This window comes from Halichoeres trimaculatus, unplaced genomic scaffold (genome assembly GCF_033239565.1).
Source record: "Halichoeres trimaculatus isolate MK-OKI-2021-1 unplaced genomic scaffold, fHalTri1.1 fHalTri1_scaffold_4, whole genome shotgun sequence".
NCBI lineage: Eukaryota > Metazoa > Chordata > Actinopteri > Labriformes > Labridae > Halichoeres > Halichoeres trimaculatus.
Window position 1 is genome coordinate 24,120,450 of NW_027437182.1, and position 21,325 is coordinate 24,141,774.

The 21,325-nt window shown below is 39.6% G+C and overlaps 2 protein-coding genes across 2 annotated transcripts in view; one reads left to right on the top strand and one right to left on the bottom strand.

Annotated features, from left to right (window-relative positions):
• mef2b (myocyte enhancer factor 2b) overlaps nt 1-11,028 on the top strand; it is a 16,558-nt gene extending 5,530 nt beyond the window's left edge. The window contains exons 3-10 of the mRNA XM_074667698.1: nt 2,052-2,125; nt 3,473-3,676; nt 3,810-3,938; nt 4,143-4,332; nt 5,298-5,446; nt 5,620-5,734; nt 7,024-7,135; nt 7,873-11,028. Of these exons, the coding sequence (XP_074523799.1) occupies nt 2,072-2,125; nt 3,473-3,676; nt 3,810-3,938; nt 4,143-4,332; nt 5,298-5,446; nt 5,620-5,734; nt 7,024-7,135; nt 7,873-8,185 (1,266 nt within the window). The 5' untranslated portion in view covers nt 2,052-2,071 and the 3' untranslated portion in view covers nt 8,186-11,028. The remainder of the gene's footprint in view (nt 1-2,051; nt 2,126-3,472; nt 3,677-3,809; nt 3,939-4,142; nt 4,333-5,297; nt 5,447-5,619; nt 5,735-7,023; nt 7,136-7,872) is intronic.
• Nucleotides 11,029-12,584: 1,556 nt separating this feature from the next.
• Nucleotides 12,585-18,716, bottom strand: tmem161a (transmembrane protein 161A). Its single transcript, XM_074668958.1, has 11 exons — nt 18,591-18,716; nt 18,027-18,130; nt 17,859-17,942; nt 17,541-17,632; nt 17,124-17,280; nt 16,682-16,897; nt 16,404-16,547; nt 16,205-16,318; nt 15,886-16,060; nt 15,666-15,762; nt 12,585-15,385 (listed from the first exon to the last, which is right to left on the bottom strand). Exons 1-11 carry the CDS (start codon nt 18,591-18,593, stop codon nt 15,081-15,083), a joined length of 1,491 nt encoding a protein of 496 aa, XP_074525059.1. The 5' UTR covers nt 18,594-18,716; the 3' UTR covers nt 12,585-15,080.
• Between the last annotated feature and the right edge of the window lie 2,609 nt (nt 18,717-21,325).

Genomic DNA, 21,325 nt, shown 5'->3' on the forward strand with positions numbered 1-21,325 from the left:
CACCAAATTATTACATCTTTTTACTGCACCTAGTCTGCTAATTCATAAGCTTAACTCTACTATAATGTACAAGTGAACTGTTGTCACAGTGTGGTCCCTGATGATTGTAGGCTCAATGGGTATGTCGCTTAGCAGGGCTGCTGTGTGCCAGTGCTGAGTGTCTGCTCATATTTTTCCATCGTCTTTCCCCAAAGAATCCAAAGACCCCTGGGCAAGTGAGTGTGATTTGAAAGAGTTGTCACTTCAGCATTGAGCAGCACACAGCAGCTCCGTTTGACATCCAGATATTATGATCAAATCTTGGGGACTATCGAAGATGTTAAGAGTTAAATTAAAGCTTCTGTCTGGTTTGACTCGTCAGTGAAGAGAGCAGGTTATCAGATCAAAAATAAAGCACAAAGGGAAATAATTAAATTGTAGCATCATAAGATAACAATTTATACATCATTTATAATGAAAAAATTTGATAACCTAAGTACATTTAAAACATGTATTTGTTTTAAGGGAGATGGATCTGCAGTGTTAAAGAGCAGTACTAATTTAGAGAGATCAGCTGGTGTGTGGAGTTTAGCGGGGCCTTCCTGCCTTTATCAGCTTTGAAATGTCTTCTGATTTTATCTAAAGTGAGGGGAACTCTATGTAAAGCCTTGAGATTAAGATCTTTCTGCCCTGTTTGAGAGCATACGTCCCACTTCCTCATCCTCAGAGCATCAGCATATATAGATACACATGAAAATGGTCTCACTGTTGGTCCAGGAATGATCTACATCCGGTCAAGAGATTTATGCACACATCACTCAGTTTTGCAGAAGCCCTTACAGTAGTGACAAATTAATTGTCAGCTGTCAGTGTTAAGGTGTATCTTATCTTTGCACAAGACTCATCACATTTATCATCACCAGACTTTATAAGGTAATAAAAAGGGCACAGAGGTGGATTCCTCCACAAATGCCCCAGATGCCTGTGTGCCAAGCTTACGTTGAGAGGCAGCGGGCACTTCAGGGGTCGTGGGAACACAGGCGCCATATCCGCTCAGCCACCATCAGAGGGCTAGAACTCTAAATATAGAAAAAAAGTCAAATACAAGTCTAGTATTAAGGGGAAAACCAGTGAAAGTCCTCTGGGCTTTAAAGAATCATTGCATGGCCAGGTCAGAGGACTGATAGTGGATTGCAAAATAGAAAAATGTATACACAGAACCATTTAACGTAGCCGTTTGTGTATTTAGTGTCACTAAATGTCCAAGTGCCTTGATGCAAAGAATGTCACATTTCTCCATAATATGCAGTTCCATACAGTCCTGCAGGGCAGGGACAGGATCAGGGGTTTTCTAAACCAAGAAAAAAGGAAAACAGCGGGTGTGAGTTTCAAAAATGGATGTTCTCAAGCTAACCACAATCCATCCATACCATTTCCCTCTGCCCTTCAAAATTCTGTGTTTTTTCTGCCCTGGCTGTGCATGAGAGAGGAGTGGGTGGCTTTTAGCGTAAGCCATTTTTCTAAAACACACCGTTTTCCTTCTTCCGTTTGGTTTAAGCTCTTGCCTGCTGAACCTTTAAAAGGAGCGATCAGCAGTATTTTTAACCCTGTCTCTCGGGGCTGTGTGGTGCAGAGGAGCACTGTGCTGTTGGCCCCGGGGTAACCCAGACTGTGGGGGTGTCAGACTGTGTGGACTGCTGGCCAGGCTAGGGCCTCTCTAACTTTAGACCACATCGCCTCATGGTGGTAAAAATAAACACCCTGCCCTTACCAAAGGGGGAAGGAACTTGAGTCACTTACACTAAACAGATGACATTTTCCCACCAGAATCACCAGATGAACTACCGAATGTTTGAACTGGTTTTATGATATAATTACGCAGATATGCTCAATAATTTAGCTTTTATTAGGCAGCCGCACAACCTTTATTTTTCCTGAAAGGGTTCTAAAAAGTGTTTGAATGAATGGCACATTTAGTCTTTGGTATTCACTGAAAATGTTTGGCTGCAAATAAAGAAAAAATATGTTGTTTTGCAGCTGCTATAATGTTCTTTGTCTCTCTTTTTCCACAGACTGCAAAACGGCTGAAAAAATGGGAAGAAAGAAAATACAGATTTCACGTATACTGGATCAGAGGAACAGACAGGTGAGTCCACATAAATATTTTAATATTTGACATACGTTGTTCACTTTTTTAGATGCTAAAACATTTTCTTCTCCTGTTTTTGTAAAGAGCTAAATTATCTCAGCTTTTAGGAAAAAATATTATACACGTAACATCCATGTTTTCAGTAATTTGAAAAGAGAAAAAACAAGCAATGCAGTTTCTCAGCTGTGACCCATGAGTCTGAGTTTAGCGGTATGGATTAAGGAAAGTTTTGAACATGTCACTCGCAGCTTGATTGACTCTGCTCAGCTTGGTTGCTCATGTGTGTTTGTGTGTGTGTTTGTGTGTGTGTGCTGGTGCTGCAGGACCATGGAGGAAATATCACATGGCGATAAACAAGATAATGCAATAAGAAATACATTGCTTTTGTCCTTTATTTTTAGTCTTTAGAGTTTGGAGACTGAAATGATGCAAAGTAAATGTGAGACTTCAATATGGCTTCAAATCTCTTCACAACAGGAAACAGAAATAATTATCAACTGCTGCAGCTTTTACAAAATCTGTGATAGCTAAATCTTCTGTGCCGAGCGAGTGCTCTTGCAGTTTTTTCAAATGAAACTGAAGAAAATGAGCTCTTTAAAAGAAAGAAATTTAGTCATAGTCTAAAAAGTTTGTTTTAGTCAGAAAGAAGCTGAATTCGGTATCACGCTGCAATATCATAACACAAAGAGAAGGCCTAAATTATGAAAGTATAATTATATTTGGATCGTTTGTGAGCTCTAAGTCAATGTGTATAATCAATGCAGACTTTATCATACTTTCTTTTAAAAGGCGTGTTTCACCTTTTGAAATAACACTTATCAGAACTTCAGAGTAGAACACAAAAATAAAATGCTTACTGCTTTGTGTGCTCACACAGGACTTTTTTTCCCTCTTATCTGACTTTTTGGGTTGAATGTTTTGTGGTGATAAGGTTTGGTTTTTAGAGGTTTTTCCTTGTCTGAAATGAGGTCTAGGAACAGTCCATTATTTGCTGTGTGGATCGTTAAAAACCTGCCAGTAATAATTTGGATTTTTTTTACCAAATATAATTCACTTCCAACACTTTATAGAAAACACTGCCAGCAATTTCAGAAAGTTGCAGCCAGTTTTAGAACAGCACCAACTGTTTTATTATTATAGCAAAAAGAGTAGTCATTGATGTGATGATTGTTGCTTGTTTTTTTTAAATGTCTAATTTTAATGAAACTATTTGTAAATTCAAACTTTCTATATCGTCATTGACCTGACATATATTCCAGCCTGTTTTTTTTAATGTGGAACCCACTTTACTTGTTGAACTTCATATTAACCAAATGACGTGAATTGTGTATTGTCTGGTTTCAGGTGACTTTTACAAAACGAAAGTTTGGTTTGATGAAGAAGGCGTATGAGCTGAGCGTGCTGTGTGACTGTGAGATCGCCCTCATCATCTTCAACAGCACCAACCGCCTGTTCCAGTATGCCAGCACAGACATGGACAAAGTTCTGCTCAAGTACACTGAGTACAGCGAGCCACACGAGAGTCGCACCAACACGGACATACTGGAGGTAATGTTCAGATAAAGTAAAATCAGGGAACGCTGCTCTTTGGATAAAAGCTGTTTATCAGTAGTTCTTGCATCTGTATCTTCATGCTTTCATTTTGCCTCATTCTCCCCATGCACTTTCTGTTCTGTATCAGACTCTGCGCAGGAAGGGCCTCGGCATCGACGGCTCTGAGCTTGAAAGTGAGGAGAGCATGCAGGTGGCTGCAGACAAATATCCTCTCAGCGAGGGCATGGATCTGTCTGTGGCTCGCCAGCGCTTCTATGTCAGTAACCACAATTCTTCACACCCTAACCTCTCACACATGCATGAGCACTTACACTCAGACATGCTAATGAGAGATGTGATTCTTCTAGTTCTAATCATTTGGAAATGCAATTTAAAAACAATATTTCTTTAAAGTTTTTATTTACCCCACTTTACTTTCACTTTCACTCGGCTGTTCTCAAACTTATATTTTACTTTTCAGGCTCCATCGCTTCTTCCACCAGAGGCCCAGTTCCTGGTGTCTGCTGGTTGTGAGAACAGCTTCTCCAACTCCTCTGGATCAAGCATGGTGTCCCACAGACCTCAAGGTTTTAAATCTATTAACACCAGACCTGGTTCAGTTAGCCCGGCTGCACCACATGCACACACGGCATTCATGTCTCCACATGCAGGTGAGCTGAACTGACTGGTCCTACTGTCTGAAACACTTCAAGAGCCATTATAATTATCAAGATAAGGTTTATGTGACACACAGTAATTTTCAAAAATGGATCTGACTTACATTTTTTAGCGTATACTGTGATGAGTAACATGCTCGTGTAATGAGAACACAGCTCCTTTTTTCCATTACTCTCTGCAAATTGAAGAATTTCATCCTAAAACAAATCTAGATAAAGATAAACATGTACACAGCCAAAGCTTTGGAGTGAATTATTGCTTGCATTCTTGTCTCTGGTTAGCTTTCAAAATCCTTATTAGCGCCTGTTACATTCTGCTTGAAATATTTAACAATGTATACTTTTTTCAACACTTCCACAGAGATGCAAAATATTGAGAATGCAAATCCAGTAAATGCTCGCCAAAGCTCTCACCAAATGCTTGCTATCATCCCTCGCTGCAGCTGGCTGTGAACTCACAGGAAGTGTGTGCGTGCATACGTGTGTGCGCACAAATCCACACATGCTGGGTCTGTTTTGTGAAACTGGCCTTCCACCAGTGAAACCGTGGCTGTAACCACTTGGTGGTTTCTGTGCAGAGTGTGTCACACCTGCTAGACATGACGCCGCCTTGGGAGCCTTTAGCTGTTTGGATGTAGCATGAATTCATCAGATACTGATCACTGACATGTGTCATAAGTGTTTCAACTTATTTTAGGTGTCTGATGACTTCATACTGATTTTATAGAGCTGTCAATTCATAACACGATATTGCAGAAATAAGATAGCTTTAGCTGTCACTGGGCCTAGGACAATGAGAAACAAATTCAGAGGTCAAATAAAAGGAGAAGTGTGTTTTGTTAAACTTGTCAACAGAAACAGAGAGAGGTACAGAATGTATCACAGGGTGAATTATTCTTCTGTGATTGAAACAAGCTCACATCTCCTCTCACTTCCCGGTCTTTGCTTTCACTACGCAGGCATTGGCTACTCCGTCTTCTCACATGGCAGTCTGAACCGAGCCCTGGAAATGAAAAGCCCCCCTCCTCTGAACCTGGGTGCTGAGAACCTGCGAGGAGATGCTGCTGGTCAGGGCATGGGGGGCTCACGTGCTAATCACAGCTGTGCTGTAAGTGGCTCTCGCTATACAGGATGATCTGTGCATCAGTGGCTCTAACACGCACTGCATTTGTGCTTACAAGATTTAACTGTAATGCCAGTTTTCAAGACTACTGTTATGATTTTTGCAGCCTATTGTGCAATTAGGTTAAAGTACAACTCAAGTCATTTCCTGTTTGTCAGAGGGGGGTCTTGTACCAGGGCCTGCACAGCAGCAGCTCCATGATGGCCATGGGCAAGGCAGGGCTGCTGAGTCACAGTCTGGGGGGCTATGGACTCCCGTCTCCTGGAGCCTCTGGTACGTCTGTCGTGTATTATCTATTCTAAACTTAATAAAAACAAACAGAAAAAAATATCCATCAAAAATATTTTGTTCAATCAAAACTATCAGTTTTATACTAGTATAACACTGCTGAGTGATTGTTTTAGTAAAAGTAACTTAATTGCACATTCATTAGATTCAAAATGCCCAGTCTCAGTCACTGTTCTTTGGCACAAAGAAGAATCTAGAAGCTGAACACGGCTTCAAAGAGACCAGACCCACAAATTGTATTTTGAGTTATGTTGAAGGTTATGTGTAATTTAAACACACAAGTAGCGGGAAAGCTGTTGATGTGAGGATTGATACCACTCACAAGTCTGTCTGTTTAAAATCAAGCTAAACCAGTGGCTAGCTATTTTAGCTCAGCACCAAACAGGCAGAAAACAGACAACAAGGGGAAACAACCATACCATAGACATACTCTTTGCTTATGATGTGAAAAATAAGACAACAAGGCCAGTGATGGAAAGTGTTACTTTTTTAAAATGGTATTGTGCTGGATTTTTACCTCCACAAAGGAGGTTAGGTTTTGGGAGAGTTTGTCTGTTTGTGTACAAAATGATTGAAAAGTAACGAACGGATCTTGATAAAATTTACAGGAAATGTTTTCACCATATGTGTATATAATTCCATGTTAAATGGTCGGGTTGCTTTGCAAAACAATACAAGACAAGGTCACCATCATTTCTGACAGATGTAAAAGTCGGATCCAGATCCTGGCAATATTCTGGATACTAAGATCTGAAATATGAAACATGTACTGGGTCATCATAATTTTCAACACTGACAGGAAACAAATTATCGTACAAACCTGCAACTAACACCAAATTGTAGTAGACAGTCTGCTGAAAGGGAGTATAACATTAAAGTAGGACTAAAGTGCTGCGTGATAATCACAATATGCTTGGAGGAGTTCTGCGCTCTCTGAGTGCTTTTCTAGTTCTTTCTTGCTTTGCACCAAAAGATGAAATGACCCTTGTCAGACCGTATTAAAGTGTAATGCTTCAAAATTAGATAAACTGCACCAAGCAGGTAGGACCAGGCAACATTTTCACCCTGATTTCTGTCTTTGGGCTACGCCAACCAGATACTGACTTTATTTTTAAGTTTTGACCTAAGACATGGTGACAGTGTGTATCTACTTATTTCAGCGATTAGGGAACTATCTGTGTACAATGAAAATAATCAGAACTCTTAAAAGATAAGAGTTTGTTCAAAACTGTTTTTGCTGTGTTTATTAGTTTGTCTCTGTTTTTTCTCCCTAGAATACAGCCAACCTGGATTTTATCACTCTGTTAGTCTACAAAGAGGAGCAGTGAATCCCTGGCACACAGCACAACCACACCAGGAGTCCCATGGACCTCAAATAAACACAGGGTGAGAATATGAATGTGAATGTGAACTATCACATCTCTGTGTGTATAAAATGTGGAAATCACACAAAACAATCTACATGGAGTTCTCAGCTTCAGCAACATTTTGAAATAAACTTCTGCTGAGCAATTTTCTAATTACTGATTTTCATTTGACATGTGAACATATTTAGAAATGCCCGAAACGGAAGGGGCTGCCTACTAAATACAAACTGAGAAGGGGAACTGCTCTTATGTAGACAAGTTTATTCTAGGTCAGCAAAAACAAAACAGTTTTCCATATCTCACTGATTAGTCACCAATATCAACATACTAACCAATATTATATCCCCATTTCTACCACATCTGTCCTGCTTAATGCTGCTAGTTACTACATACTGACATTATCCAGGACACTCTTGTAAAAGGCTTTGTTAATCTCAGTGTGGTTTTCCTGGTTAAATAAAAACTAGATAAATAAAAAACTCTAAATAGTTCACATTTGGTGTCCAGAAACAAACATAAAAGAAGGACACTATGAATTAAAATGTTGAAAACCTACAGCAGTAAAACTTTTTGTAGATTGATATTGGAACAGATATATTAAAAAAACGATTAGAATTATTAGAATTATTTCTATTGTAAATAGACAAAGTAAAGAAAAAGTAAGAAGATGAAATGCTTTGATAAAAAAAGCAAAATTTTAAAACACTGATTTCTTAGTCCTATAGTTCTTTCATTACCCGTCTTGTTGTTTTCCAGGATGTCCACTGGAGGGTGCTCCTTTCCCTCTCAGTCCTGCTCCTCATCCTCTCCTCATCTGCCCTCCCTCAACCTCAGCATCAAATCAGAGCGTAGCTCTCCGGAGCACATGTCCTCTCCCACCTCCCCTCCTCTGCACCACCTCGGGCAGCACTCTCCAATGAGCAACCCCGATTCTGCTCGCCACACTCCTCCTGAAGGCGGCCCAGCCAATGACACAAAGGAGTTTCCCAAAGCTGGCTACCCACAAGACGAAGAGGAAGGAGGGCAGCCGCTCCGGCAGCTAGAGATAGTTGATGGGTGGCAGAGATAGCCCGCTCCCGCGTTCCAACACCATCTTCCATTTTATCAGCTATCTTCCATCAAGTCCTTTCTTACACAAACATACACAAACATACACTCACACACGTACACACAGATGGAAAACAGAAGATAGTGAGATGAGGTGCATTTGTTTCCATCCTGCCAGAGAGGTTACCTCTCTTTGTCTCTTCACACAGAGCTGGTCTCTCCTGAGGGATGGAGAATTTTCTCTGCATCTCTTGGTTGATCCCATAAGGGGACCCACGCAAACAGACATTTGCTTTTCTGTTGTGTAGTAAGCTTTGTTTTTTGTTTTGTTTTGTTTTTTTTGTTTGGTTTTCTGTGTGGGGCTTTTATAAGTCAGAAATACAATTTGACTAGTGTTTATTTTGTTCTGTGACTTGGTTAAAGTTAGCTGCAATGGCACATCGGGACCAGCTGAGTATCACCAAAAACCCAGACCCAGACCACCCAACATTAACATCTGTGGCCTGATCTGAGAGTCAGAGTCTACATTAACACTGACAAACCCATTTGTGTGTTGAAATAGCACCTTTCGTAATTTAATTCACATTTATGCACAGAATAACTTAGTTCTGTGCAAAAAAATTGTTTTGAATCCATCCTTTACACTTAGGTGCCTGTCTGTAGATTTGTAACAGTTTATTTATGGGTCTGATGAGTGGGTTGTTCAGTGAAACTACTGTTTGCACTGTAGTAATTTGAAGAGTTTTACAGAGGAACACAGAAAGGGAATTTTGTTCTAAAGCTAAAAGTCTACATACACTTGGATGCCCTCATATCGGAAAAAAATGTGCGTAAAGGCCCACCTTAGATGCTCTTGGTTTGAATATTGTGAAGTCCCCTCATCATACTTTATACTTTGTTTGGCAGTTGTTTAAAAAAATAGTTATGTTTAATAATCTAGAATGGTGGTTTTCAAGCCTCATAAAATTGGAGGAAAGGGAAAAAAATAGAATCTACTTATTTATGTATCTTTCATTTACATTAAAGTTTTCTTTTTCATTTGTAACCATTTGTCTTGAACATACAAAATGTAAAGTGCTGGGTTCATGTTTCCGATTGTACTTATTCGCACCTGTTCTGACAGCAGCAACTTGAGCATGAAAATGTCACGATCTGTGTAGACCTGGCGGTTTGCGCTTTTTATTAAGCTATCCAAAAAAACTGAACTGAACTTTGAGGCTCTTGTCCTGTCTAACTACTGGCTACATGTAAGAAAGGAGTATCTCACCTTGGCTGACAGAGCCCAGAAATGCCCTCTCCCTTTTGCAACAACCTACTTGTGTGAGTCTGGCTTTTTTATATATATAAAAAAAATGTAATTATTATTGAAAAATGTTTTGAAAAAAAACTTAGAGAATACATTCTTAAAGCTAACAATTCTTTACATATTCTGAAGCATTGTCTGCTGGTTTTCAAAGGCCAGAAGTAAACACTGTTTGGGGGGCCTTGGCATAGTAAAGTTTGGGAACCCCTGATCTAGAAAACTCAATTTAAATTCAATGTTCAATAATTCATCAGGATTCTATTCTGTTTATCTCTGTGTGTTACATCAGGCAAGTTTGTAAAAACTGATGAGCTGCATGTGGGAAGCAGCATCCAGACTTGTTGATGCGTTTTTAAATAATGTAGTTATCTTTTGATATCACTGAATTTCAACCACAGATTTTTTTTCATTAATAATCATCAGAATGTCTCAGAATAAACTAACACACCAATAGCTGACAGGTCAGAATCAGGTCTGTTGTGTATGTATCCAACGTTGGGAGAATGACAGGGGATGAAGAAAACTAAAGAGTTTACAAAAGAGGCTTCAAACTGTGCTTTAGCAGATGATAAATTACAGGTATTTATGCAAGGATTTCAGCCCCTTACATCCAGGAAGAAAAATTACAACCAAGCCAAAAGCTGTTGTTTATGCTGTTGAAAACAGTGCGTGTCTCAGGGAGTTGGTTAAAGTTTGAAAGCTGAATCTTTCACTGTTCATTTGTACGACTGTCAATTTGGGTAAGCTAAGCTTGTGTTGCATAGATCCTCCTGAAATTACAAATTTTTACCTTTTTATTGTACGTCATCAAAACCAAAACATAATCTAATCAATTTCAACGAAAGACCAAAGTGTTTAAGATTTGTCCCTATGCATTACAATCAAATACTTCAGCAGCCAAAGACTTCATGTGTTTGATAATGTTGGGTCGGATATGTGTAAGTTTAAATATAGAAACACTTTCTGAAGGGCTTCTTTTAGTTATTGTATATAATATAAATAATGAGCTTGATCACCCTCATTATTAGTTATTTAGAAATGTAATAAATAAGTCAAAATACTCATGAGATATTTTAAAAATGCTTTACTTTTAATTAGAAATCTTTGGTTTTATTTTTTAGAACTTACGTTGGATTGATTTTACGTATGTGCACTGGATTTCTTTTCTGTAAATAAAGTATACCCACAAGTTGAAAAATATGCCACGTGTCCACCACAAGGGGGCATGTTATTCCCAAAATTTGGATTTTGAGTATGAGTGAGACAGCACAGAGCAGAGAAGACCAAGTTCAACCATGGGTGATTGATTATCAATGATGAATCTCTTTGACGTGACACAGGTTCAGAGGTTCACCCTGAAAACATTTATCAAACAAATCACGCCAAACTCTGAGCCAGTGGGTGGAGGTCTTTCAGTTGAAATGCTGCTGTGGAATGTGTACTTTTTTTTTTATTTCCTATGCAGTTGTGTGGATTCATATCAGCATGAAAAACCAAAATAGTCATTATTCTGATGTTTTTGGTCGACTTTTTACATGTTCGCTGAATGCTTCACTAACAGAACAAAGAGGGATTTTTATTTGATATTTGTTGGGATTTCTTTAAATAAAACAGTTTGATTTTTAAAAGCTTTGGCCCACTCTTTCTTCCTCTGTATAATTTAGTTTGAGTTGTTTCTTTTTTGATATGTACACAGTTGTGTTGACACTTCATGTGAATTTGATTCCATATAAAGTCTCCCCACATGTACAGTCAGTCTGAAGACTAAAATGTTGTCTTCTGTGGAGCTATCAAGCTTTCATGTGTCCATTTATTCACCTTGACTTCATCTTTTGAATGCACAGACTCCCTCATTATCACGTCTGGACCTTGTCAGGCAGCTCACCAGGCAGCTACCAAACCTCAGGAACGATAATGGAGCACTTAAAAGCCCAGGGACCTCTATACTAAAAAAAAAAAAAATACATTCAGCCCCAAAAGGCTCATTCCCACAGCTGGTTGTCTTCCATGCTTCCTATGCTAGAATATTCACTTTTTCTACAACTATATAGCACTTTAACTACAGGCCAAGTCGCGCCTGGTCCCTCTCTGTCAACTCCCCTCCATGCATGAAAAGAGACTTCAACTGGGGTCATGTCTGGTCTGCCCCCCAGGGACCAGGCTGCTCCGGTCTCCAGGCCATGTCTGGGCCCGACATACACACACACTTTCCAGCTCCTACAGCAATCAGAGCCCCACTGCAGCTCACAGATCAGAGTTAAGGAGGGAGCCTGAGGCTTCCAGTACAGACAAATATAATTAATATGATTATAGATATGTCACCTTGTCACCTTTCCAGTCATAATGCTGGACGTTCCCACAAAGCTGGCCCAGGCCCAGACTGAAACAGACCCGTGCTGGTCTGCAGAGTGAGGAACCCTCCTGAAAATTACCGAAAATGGTTACACAAAGTCTACATACTAGTTTAAAGTGGTTTTACTTTCAAGAGATTGGAGAAATATTTACACACTTTCCATGCCCTTTCACTGTTTATACCCTTCAGCAAGGCATGGTATTGTGCACACAAAAAGCCGGCAAAGTGGCCGTCCCTCCCTGCATTGGGGAACCTTTGTGGTTTGTGACAGACGTGGAAATCAAATGGTATCACCAATGAATCATGTCAGCACCCAGACAAAAGGCCTCTCCAGTCTCACAGTGGTGAAGGATCACGTTCCTTGACTGTTTTCTGAATAAGCAGTAAACAAATGTAACTATTTTGTCAGCTTATAAATTCAGTTTTAATGTTTGACAGCTAAGATAGAGACCTTGAAAGTTTTTTGTAAGCAAAACTGTTCCTACAGCTAAACTGAGCTTCCACACACTGTTTCATACCAGTCTCTCGAGGGGCACTGGGTTCATAGCAATTATCAGTGATTAAACAATGATCTTCTCAGGAGGTTGGGGGTCAGAGATCAGGACCCAGCACAGCGGCGAGACACTCCATTGTCATGCATGATGTCCTTTGTCAATTGCAGAAACGATTTCTCTTTAAGGAAATGTTTTATCAGCAGTATCTCCCACGCTCCTGGAGGGTGAGTAGAATTAAGTGACGACGTCAAACTGGCATGAGACTGAAAATAATGTTTTAATCAACCACACACACACACAAAATAAACTTCTAAACTTCAGTTTTCTGCCCAAAGTAAGAACACCATGCATTCAGAAAATCTCAACAAGCAACTTCACAGTATAATGACTTCAGAGAATTAAGATCAAATATACTATCTAAAAAAAAACACATCAAAAATCCAACAAAACACAAGAATGCAGAGAAAAGTAGAACCATTTTTGTTTCTTATGACAAAGTTTTAAAGCCAACGCATCATAAATAAATAAATAAAATTCACTGATGCAACACTTCACTAAATGGGCTTGAGTTAATCTCACACTGATTATTATAAAAACACCTCAAACAAATAAACCATTAAAAAAGTAGGTCTTTAATATACTGCAACTAAAAGTAACTTCAGTGAATAGTGTTTGAAATGTAAAGGAAAAACAGCAATTTTTTGGAGTCTTAGTTTGATCTATCAAAAAATCCACTCAGTCTAAAGTTGTATAATCAGGGAGAAAGTTGAAAAAGTTGACTTAAAGTCCCTTAAGCTTTCAGGCACTTAGGAATCTGCAGGAAAAAAACTTGGATTATACACAACCACAGTTCTGATTCATGCTCAGCTGTGTTTGATTCGACAGGACAGACTCAGCTTTACAAACTCATATGCAATCAAAATATTACAGCAGATAAAAGACAACAAAACCATTTAGCACTCTTGAATCGGTTCCTTAAGAGGGACGGGGTCCCTCACAAAAATAAAACAACTTTTTCCGACAGGGATCAAGTACTAACACGTACCCCAGTGCCGGTTAAACATCTCATATATGCAGCATTTAAGAACAATTCAGGTAACACTGGTATTGATACATCTCAAAGGTGCAGAAAAAATGATCTGCTGTGCAGCTGGAAGACGACTGAGGCACTGTATCACAAAACATGATGGGTGCTCTAAGGTGGCTATCTTTGGTCTGCCTCGTTATTGTTAAACTTACACTGTTGATTTGATCAAACTCTACTTCATGCTTGAGGTAAGACGGAAGATTCTGCAGTTACTGAACACTGTGGATGATATAATGATGCGTACACTAGGACAGATCTTGAAATGCATGGGGCCCTACAAAAGTGGGAGTCTGGTGGTAGTTTCATTGATCATCGAAAACCCGAGGGGAACGGAAGGCCCCATAGAATCAAGCAGCACCAGTCCAACGCCGCTAAAAGCTTGTTACGCTGTAACTGTTGGGTCTTTTAATTTGTATCGCAGAAGTACATTAGAGGCTCAATATATGAATGGACAACAGGCGCTTCTTGCAGGTTAACCTGCTCTTCATTGACTACACCCCGGGCAACCACTAACACACAAATGTTCCTACATGGATTATTCTTGTTTTCAATTTATTTAACCTTTATCTAACTGGGAGAAAACCTCACTGACATTAAGAGTCTCATTTTCAAGTGGGTCCTGGCTAAGACAGCAGTGAACGGTATTTGCTTTTTACTACATTAATGTCATAATTCAGTGTCACGCAACATTGTGATACTTCAGTATTGCACTGTAACTTGTTAATTAAGTCTAATGTAATAACCTGAAACTTATCACGTTACAAAGTTACTTTTTTTTTCCTGGTGTGGCAGCAATACGCTTGCATAATTTATTTTCTCATGGACATCTTACCACAATAACAGCTAAAAAGGAAGGCTAGTATTGCGTATCATTAGAAGGTATCTTTTACACATTTTTATCTTTTAACATGTTGAAAAAAAGACATTTTCTGGTCTTGAAAGATGAATGTGGTTCATATTCAGTCTAACAAGTTTTTGTTATAATTTTTAGACACTTGCAGAAATTCTGTTTTTTGGAGTGTCTATTGCTCCTTCTAATTTCTTATTGTAAGTGTACAAACATGAAAAAGGACTGATTCTTACTTATAGCCCAAATTAAAAGCATATCTGTAAGACTTCTTTGAAATATCTATCCCGTTTAAAAAGCATTTTACTCTTCTCAGGTGTGTGATTTTATGACATTTTTTTTACTCACTCAATGACAGTATATACTACAGCAGTAACTTCATGTCCCTCTGGTATGTGACTTAAAGATCTGGTGCTTTCATGTTAATGCATCTGTAACGAGCTCTGTAAACCAGGAGTCCTTAAACCAAATAATATCAACAAATAAGTACTTAAAGGAGGCAGGAAAAACAAAGATAGCCAGCCTAAAATCAAATTGCTTTGTGATACAGACTCCACCTCTCTCTGTACATTTGTGTTACTGATACCAGTAGCCTGCTGGTTGTTACAAGTCAAAAGAGCAAGAGATAAGCGAGTAATACAAACCAACTGTGCCTTCCTAACTCCCAATGAACTTTTCTCAGGAGTTCTGTTGCAGCAAAGCCAAGGAGCATTCTGTCTGAAGTTTTGTGTTTTAATGAAAAGTCTCCTCCACAGCCTGCAGTTATCCTTCAACTTAACAGCAGCTGAGGCTGGGCTGCACTGCAGGTAGAGAGTGTGGCACTGTTTCCTCACTTAGCTCTGCATAAGGTACTGGTGGAAGTAGATGCCAAACAGAGAGCTGATGACCTGGCAAGCAGCCACCCACCATGTGAGGAAAGCAAAGAAGCCTCTGAAGAAAAGAGGAGTGAGGACAGACCGCAGTGCTGTGAAAGTCTCTGACAGGCGTGCTACTGTTGCCTGGATGTCCTCCTCCATGTCATCCACCCCCTCTTCATCTTCATCCAGACTAACAGGCAGCACAGGAGCTGCTGTGGGCATCACCAGAGCAGGAGTCACTCCGGGAGTATCCTCTGCACCGGGCAGCCAGGAGAAGTCCCCTAAAAGTGAAAATACTCACATGTCACTGAAGTAAGAGAACAAGCACTTTACCCTGTGAGCCTAGTACTTCATCATAGACAACTTACAACTGATTACTAACTCGACTATTCACGACTTTTCTGTTATTTATTTAATCTGGTTCATAACTGAAAGTGTCGTTAGACACAAAGCTGAAATAAAGCAAAAATGCTTGCCCGCCCCACATCCTTCCAGAAATTCACAAAAATTTGAAGATAAAATCTCAAATACTTGATTGTGATGGTGAGTGTTTTTATTTACCAAGTGCTTTGAGTGCCAGTGTGGAGAAGAGAATTAGAAGAACAGGAACCAGATACTGGAGAGTAACTACAGTCAGGTAGCAAAAGATTCGTGTCACCTGGAAAACAGCACAAAGACTCTCAGGTTACTCTTTAAATACAGTTAGAAAGAATCTATTCTTCAAGTTAGAAACAAAAATTTGAATTCAAAAGTTCTGAGCGTTCTTGTATAAATAGCTGACCTTCCTCTGGATGTCAATTGCTGCAATACGACCCGCCTCCTTCTTCATCTGCTCAACCCACTTCTGAGCCAGGTTAAGGTAAGCCTGCAGGTGGAAACGAGTCAGCGCGAGTCGCAGCACACACAAGGCCACGATGATCCACAGACGCATGCTGTCGAAGGCTGCACTGGAAACTCTGCACATTGAGAATAAATAAATAAAAGAAGATCAGAAAAGGTCAAATGTGACTATTTGAAAACGTTGAACGATTGGTCATTTTTTGTCTCCATAATATAGTGTCAGAAAATAAATAAATAAATAAATGTAAATGAATTCTTACAATGTGACAGAGGTCTTCCCCATTGGTGCATTAGCCAGGAAGTCTCTTGTGATGGGTTTCACCCAAAGAATCAACACAACGACTGGAGACAGGAAGCTTATGTGAAGCAAAATTCTGCAGAAGATATATGTGACATTTAGGAAAGCAAAATAAACTTGAAATAAAACTTTTGGTAAGCATTAAATGTATGCCATCTTACTGGATGAGTGGTCTGTCAGAATTCATCTGCACTGCGTCGAGATGAGTCTGAGCCAGTCGCAGGCCGGGGAAGGCAAGGCAAGCTCCGATGTACGCACAGACAGCAGCCAGACCAAGCTTCACAGTCAGCTTCGTCACTGGGATTCTAAAGGGTTAAAACAGCAGGCAAATGTTGAAAAATGATGGAAATGCATCACTAAAACAAGCCACACCTCAACCTAAAGAACAACAAATCAAAGAGCTTAGTTTTAGGTTGCTTTTGCAGAGACAAATACTTACGACCAGTCAGCGTAGCCCTGCTGTTTGGCAAAGATCTCCAAATTGTCAAAGAGGCTGGAAAAGCCAGACTCCAGGCCGAACTCCAGGTAGTCCTCTCTGACCACCAGCACCAGCATGGCCACGAGCAGAGACAGAAAACCAAATGCGAGGCACACAGAACGCTCACCACCTTCTTCAGAGCGGAAATAGTGGCTCATCAGAGTGTGAAGGGTTTTTCTGAGGGTTTGCAGTTAAATACAAAAAACCAAGATGGTAAAGTAGCATTTACTAAGTCATGGATATCTAAAATGATTTTTTACCAAAAGTAGTCACCCTGATATTAGGATTAGGATGTGACAGCGTTCAGGAGTTACTATCTGCTTCATATTCTTATTTACACTTCAAAATAGCACATCAAAGACTGTCAAAGATACAAACTGAGAGATTTCTCATCAAAGGATACAGACCAAACAGTACGGTCAGCACACACCAGATGGCTCCAATGTTGACCTCTTTTCTGGCATCTACAACACTGTAGTAACACTCAGTGAACATGAATACACCTGCTGCATAAACTGCAAAGTCTATCAGCCACTGGTACTCCAGGAAAAACCGCAGCACTGAAAGTAGAAATCAGATTTAAGTAAAAAGAGGTGACAAAAAAGAGGTGATTTCAGGGTTGACTCAGGGTTTTAAGTTCACTTCTAACATGAAAATTATGTTTAAGTAAAGAGGTCATTGTTTATAAAACCTCACATAATGACCAATCAATCTGTTGGCCACTGAGCTTCATGACTTCATTAAGAGAGGAGGAGAGAGATGTACTAGTAACACTGCTTTGTTTTTCCATCGGTTTTGAATTAAAGAATGGCAGTTTTACCAAGAGCATCCATGGCATTGACGGGAGCTTTGTCCAGGTAAAGGTCGATGTCTTTGGGAACAGTCAGAGGCTTGTTCTCCCCATTCTGTCTCCTTGTGTTACAAAAAAAAATGCATGCATGAAATGAATGACATAAGAGTAGTAAAGTCTGATTTGTAGTGTTACAGCTATAGCAGAAAAAAAAACTTTTCTGGAGAGTCATTTATTTCACTCTGAAATACAGCACTTGCATGTGCTGCAAGGGCTGTTTTCTTCACAACACCAAACAACAATGTTTTTCTTTCCTGCTGTATTGTACCACCTTCCCCCAGCTCCCACCTGTCTCTCCGGCTCTGTTTGGGTATCTGTTTCCCAGCCAGTGCACACAGCTCTCCTTCTGATGGGTGTTTAAACCGGAACAAGCTGAAAGGAATGAGACAGATACTATGAGAACAGTGCAAAGGAAACCACATGCATAGGATACAATAGTCAAAAAGATGAAAATACCTTCCGTTACACAGGAGCCAACGAGCAAATGAGCAATGTGGAGCCATCCTCTGCATTATGCTGGCAGCCAGCAAGCTGACCACCAGCTGAATCCCCATCAGCGCCTGTCAGAGGAAACACACACACTTTAAAGCAATCTCTACAACTATTTTCACCATTAAAATAGCTGTCAGTAAAAACAGCATTCATTTGAAGTAGGCATGCAAGGCTCCAAGTTTAAGAGCTGTTTTGACAACAACAAAGGTCATTTTATCATGGATCACAGGGTGCTATAGAAGCTAAGCCACAAACGGTGCTAAAAATCACACTTCAGGTTGAAGAAGAATAAGTTAATTCTACTATATCTGACACAGGATGTGTTGAAAGCCTCTGCAAAATGAATGAAAGTTAGCACATGGCTACCGTGCTAAATTTAGCTAAACTTCACCACCTGTCAGTGGAGCTGCAAGCATAGCTAGCGAGTTAGCATTGCCCACTAGCTCCTTTGGAGACGTTAAAGGAAAAAGTGCTCGTTTTTGAATATTAAGCCACGTCTTTTAAATACATGTCAACGACTTTAGTTACCATGTCTTCTCTTGAAAGCTGTGGTTAAACCCAGGGAAGCTATCGGAGCTTCTTCTCATGCAGGGAAGTCTCAACAGCTGAACAAACTGACATGTGAAACTGCTGAATGGCCCGGATGTACTACTGACCATGGATTCGTGTGCTGCATTCAAGTGTTCCGCGAAAGCTTGTAATTTTCTTCTCTCGACATAATAATGGAGTTGGAGGGAAATGACGACGGCGTTTGAGGTTTTCTGTGCAGTGCTTCAATGGTTTGACGGCTACCTGGCTGCAGTTTAATAGCTGCGGTTTGACTGCAATAATAAGCGAGTTTCCAAAAAGATCAAGGCCTAAATGGTTTAGCCATTCACAGATTAAGTAGTTGAATGACTCTGTGTGTGCTATGTATGTGACATATTTACAATAAATACGTGACGAGTTAACTTTTGATAAATTCACGATATGTTATCTTAAAATGTGCCGGGTTTTTGTTGTTTTATTTATTATTTTATATTTTTTATTTTATTTAATTTACTGTGTCTTTACAGATTGTAGCAATTCTGGAAGAAACGAATAAACAATTCAGTCAAGGCCAGTAGTGTCCTTTTGTAGGGCCGAAAACAAATAAAAGTGGCTATTGAGTGTCTTCATGTGACGTCATCAACCCATCGACAATGTTGGAGGCACTCTGACAACAGAACGGAATTCAGCTCGCAGGTATGTAGCAGTATTGTCGCTGAATACGGTAAATTATTGCTGCTTTTTCTGCTGCAGTAATCGGTCGGACTGAGGTAAACATCTTATATACTTTTGACAACCAAATCGGATGAGGATTGCAAACAGTTGTCCGAAGAACAGCCAAACTCGTGACTAGATTAGCTCCAGCAGTACTTCTTCTAAGGTAACCATCTAGTAAGGTAATCATCATTTATCCCGTGGATCCCATTCCCGGTGAAAAATACAGCAGTAACATCTATGTTTTCAAACCTTTGGGTAGATGATGATAAGATGCCAACTCCTGGTATGGGTCACTCCGCTTATTAGGCAAAATTTGTCAAAATATCTGTCTCTTTCTTGCTGGCTGAGTCCTTCACTTTAAGTTTGAGTTTGCCCTGTACGTTTTTCCACAATTGTTAGTGGATAAGACATCTTAAAATTCATATTTTACCGCGCACTACTATCCCCGTCCATTCAATTTTTACATTCGTGCACCTCCAATGTGGCTGTGCATCCGGGTAACTGCCCAAATCGTGACGTTGGTGCAAATTCTTAGGGCTCTGTCTCTAATGTGTAAAGTAGGCCAGTGATGTTCCTGCTAATTTTTTTTTACCATTGTCTTTCGATCTAATATCATTGTACTTAAATAGAATCCTGGGTGTAATGAAATATAAACACATACTACCTGTATTAATGTCCATTTATTTAACTAGCCAATAGATAAAGAACAGAATTCACTTTTCTGACTCAGTGTCTCCTCTACACTTTTGGACCCAACACATTCAGAAAAAATACATTTCGAAAGATAATTGAAATTTCTATGATTCAAACACTACCAACCCCAGCATTTGAGAATTTTCTGGTCTCACAAGCTATCTTAGCCTAATCATTTATTTACCCTCTTCATGGACAGTACTATCATTATCTTACATTGTATGAATTGTATGAATTGTAACTTTGAGAGCTTTGACATAAAATCAAATACACGACTTGTTTACATTATAACAGTTTTTAAAAATTAAATAAATAAATAATTAACATAAATTGTAAAAATGTTCAACTCTGAGGAGATAAGTGCAATAAATTATGACCCCACTCATAAATGAGGGAAAAAAATAGATAAAGTTAAGTCTAGGTTTCCCACATTTTACCAGCATGGCCCCACTCCAGAATTAAAATGTGAAACATTTCCATTGTTCTTTCTCAATACCCTTGAACCCCTCTGTGAGATTCTCCTAATGATAATCTGTACAATTCATGCTTCCATCATCACATACTTAAGCATTTCAGTGAACGACAACATACATGCAAATGATAAGATTAAAGTCTCAGATGCTCTACTTAAAACTTCAACCAGGGAGGGAATCAGGTAATTAGGATTTAATTGTGAATATCAGTCTTATTTTTTCATTTTGAAAGATAAGCATAGTTATAAGTTTATGTGTTAGTAATGAGCTGCTGTATTATGTTGTATGATCACTAAGCGCCAGATTTATACAACCACAGGGTGTTTGGGATACAAGGACGACAGCTCTGGGAGCTATGATGCATCCACGATGTGTGGTATGCTTGGTCACTCAGGATGAGAGTAAATGTCCTCGCAATCACGTACACGTACACACACACACACACACACACACACACACACACACACACACACACACACACACACACACACACACACACACACACACACACACACACATATACACACTAGCCTGTGCATGCATTATAATGTCAGCTCATCCTCTAAGGCGGAGGCCTGTATGCCTCCAACAGAGCAGAGTTTTCCCTGCAGTCCACCTTCTTAGAGATCTGTTACCAAAACCATTCACCACATTAAAATTTGAGTTCAGCTCATGCATTTGTGTATTTGGGTGGTCTGCTGAAGCTTACTGAATTCTGTCTTTTTTTACTAATTGCTGGCAGCCCGTGTGCTGAAGATGTGTCTGATCCTTTGCCCGCTGAATTTGCGCACGAAAGCATGACATTTGAATGAGAGCTGTGACTTGGATCAAATGGAGCTTTGTGCTGTGAAG

Bases quoted from the DNA above. Each gene is read 5' to 3' on its own strand.
- tmem161a (XM_074668958.1), bottom strand. The intron at 17,943-18,026 runs GTATTTTCATCT...CATTCCTTTCAG, and splicing joins TGGCTCCTGTGTAACGGAAG to CTTGTTCCGGTTTAAACACC. The intron at 15,763-15,885 runs GTCAGCTATTTA...GCTGTTTTCCAG, and splicing joins CAATTGACATCCAGAGGAAG to GTGACACGAATCTTTTGCTA.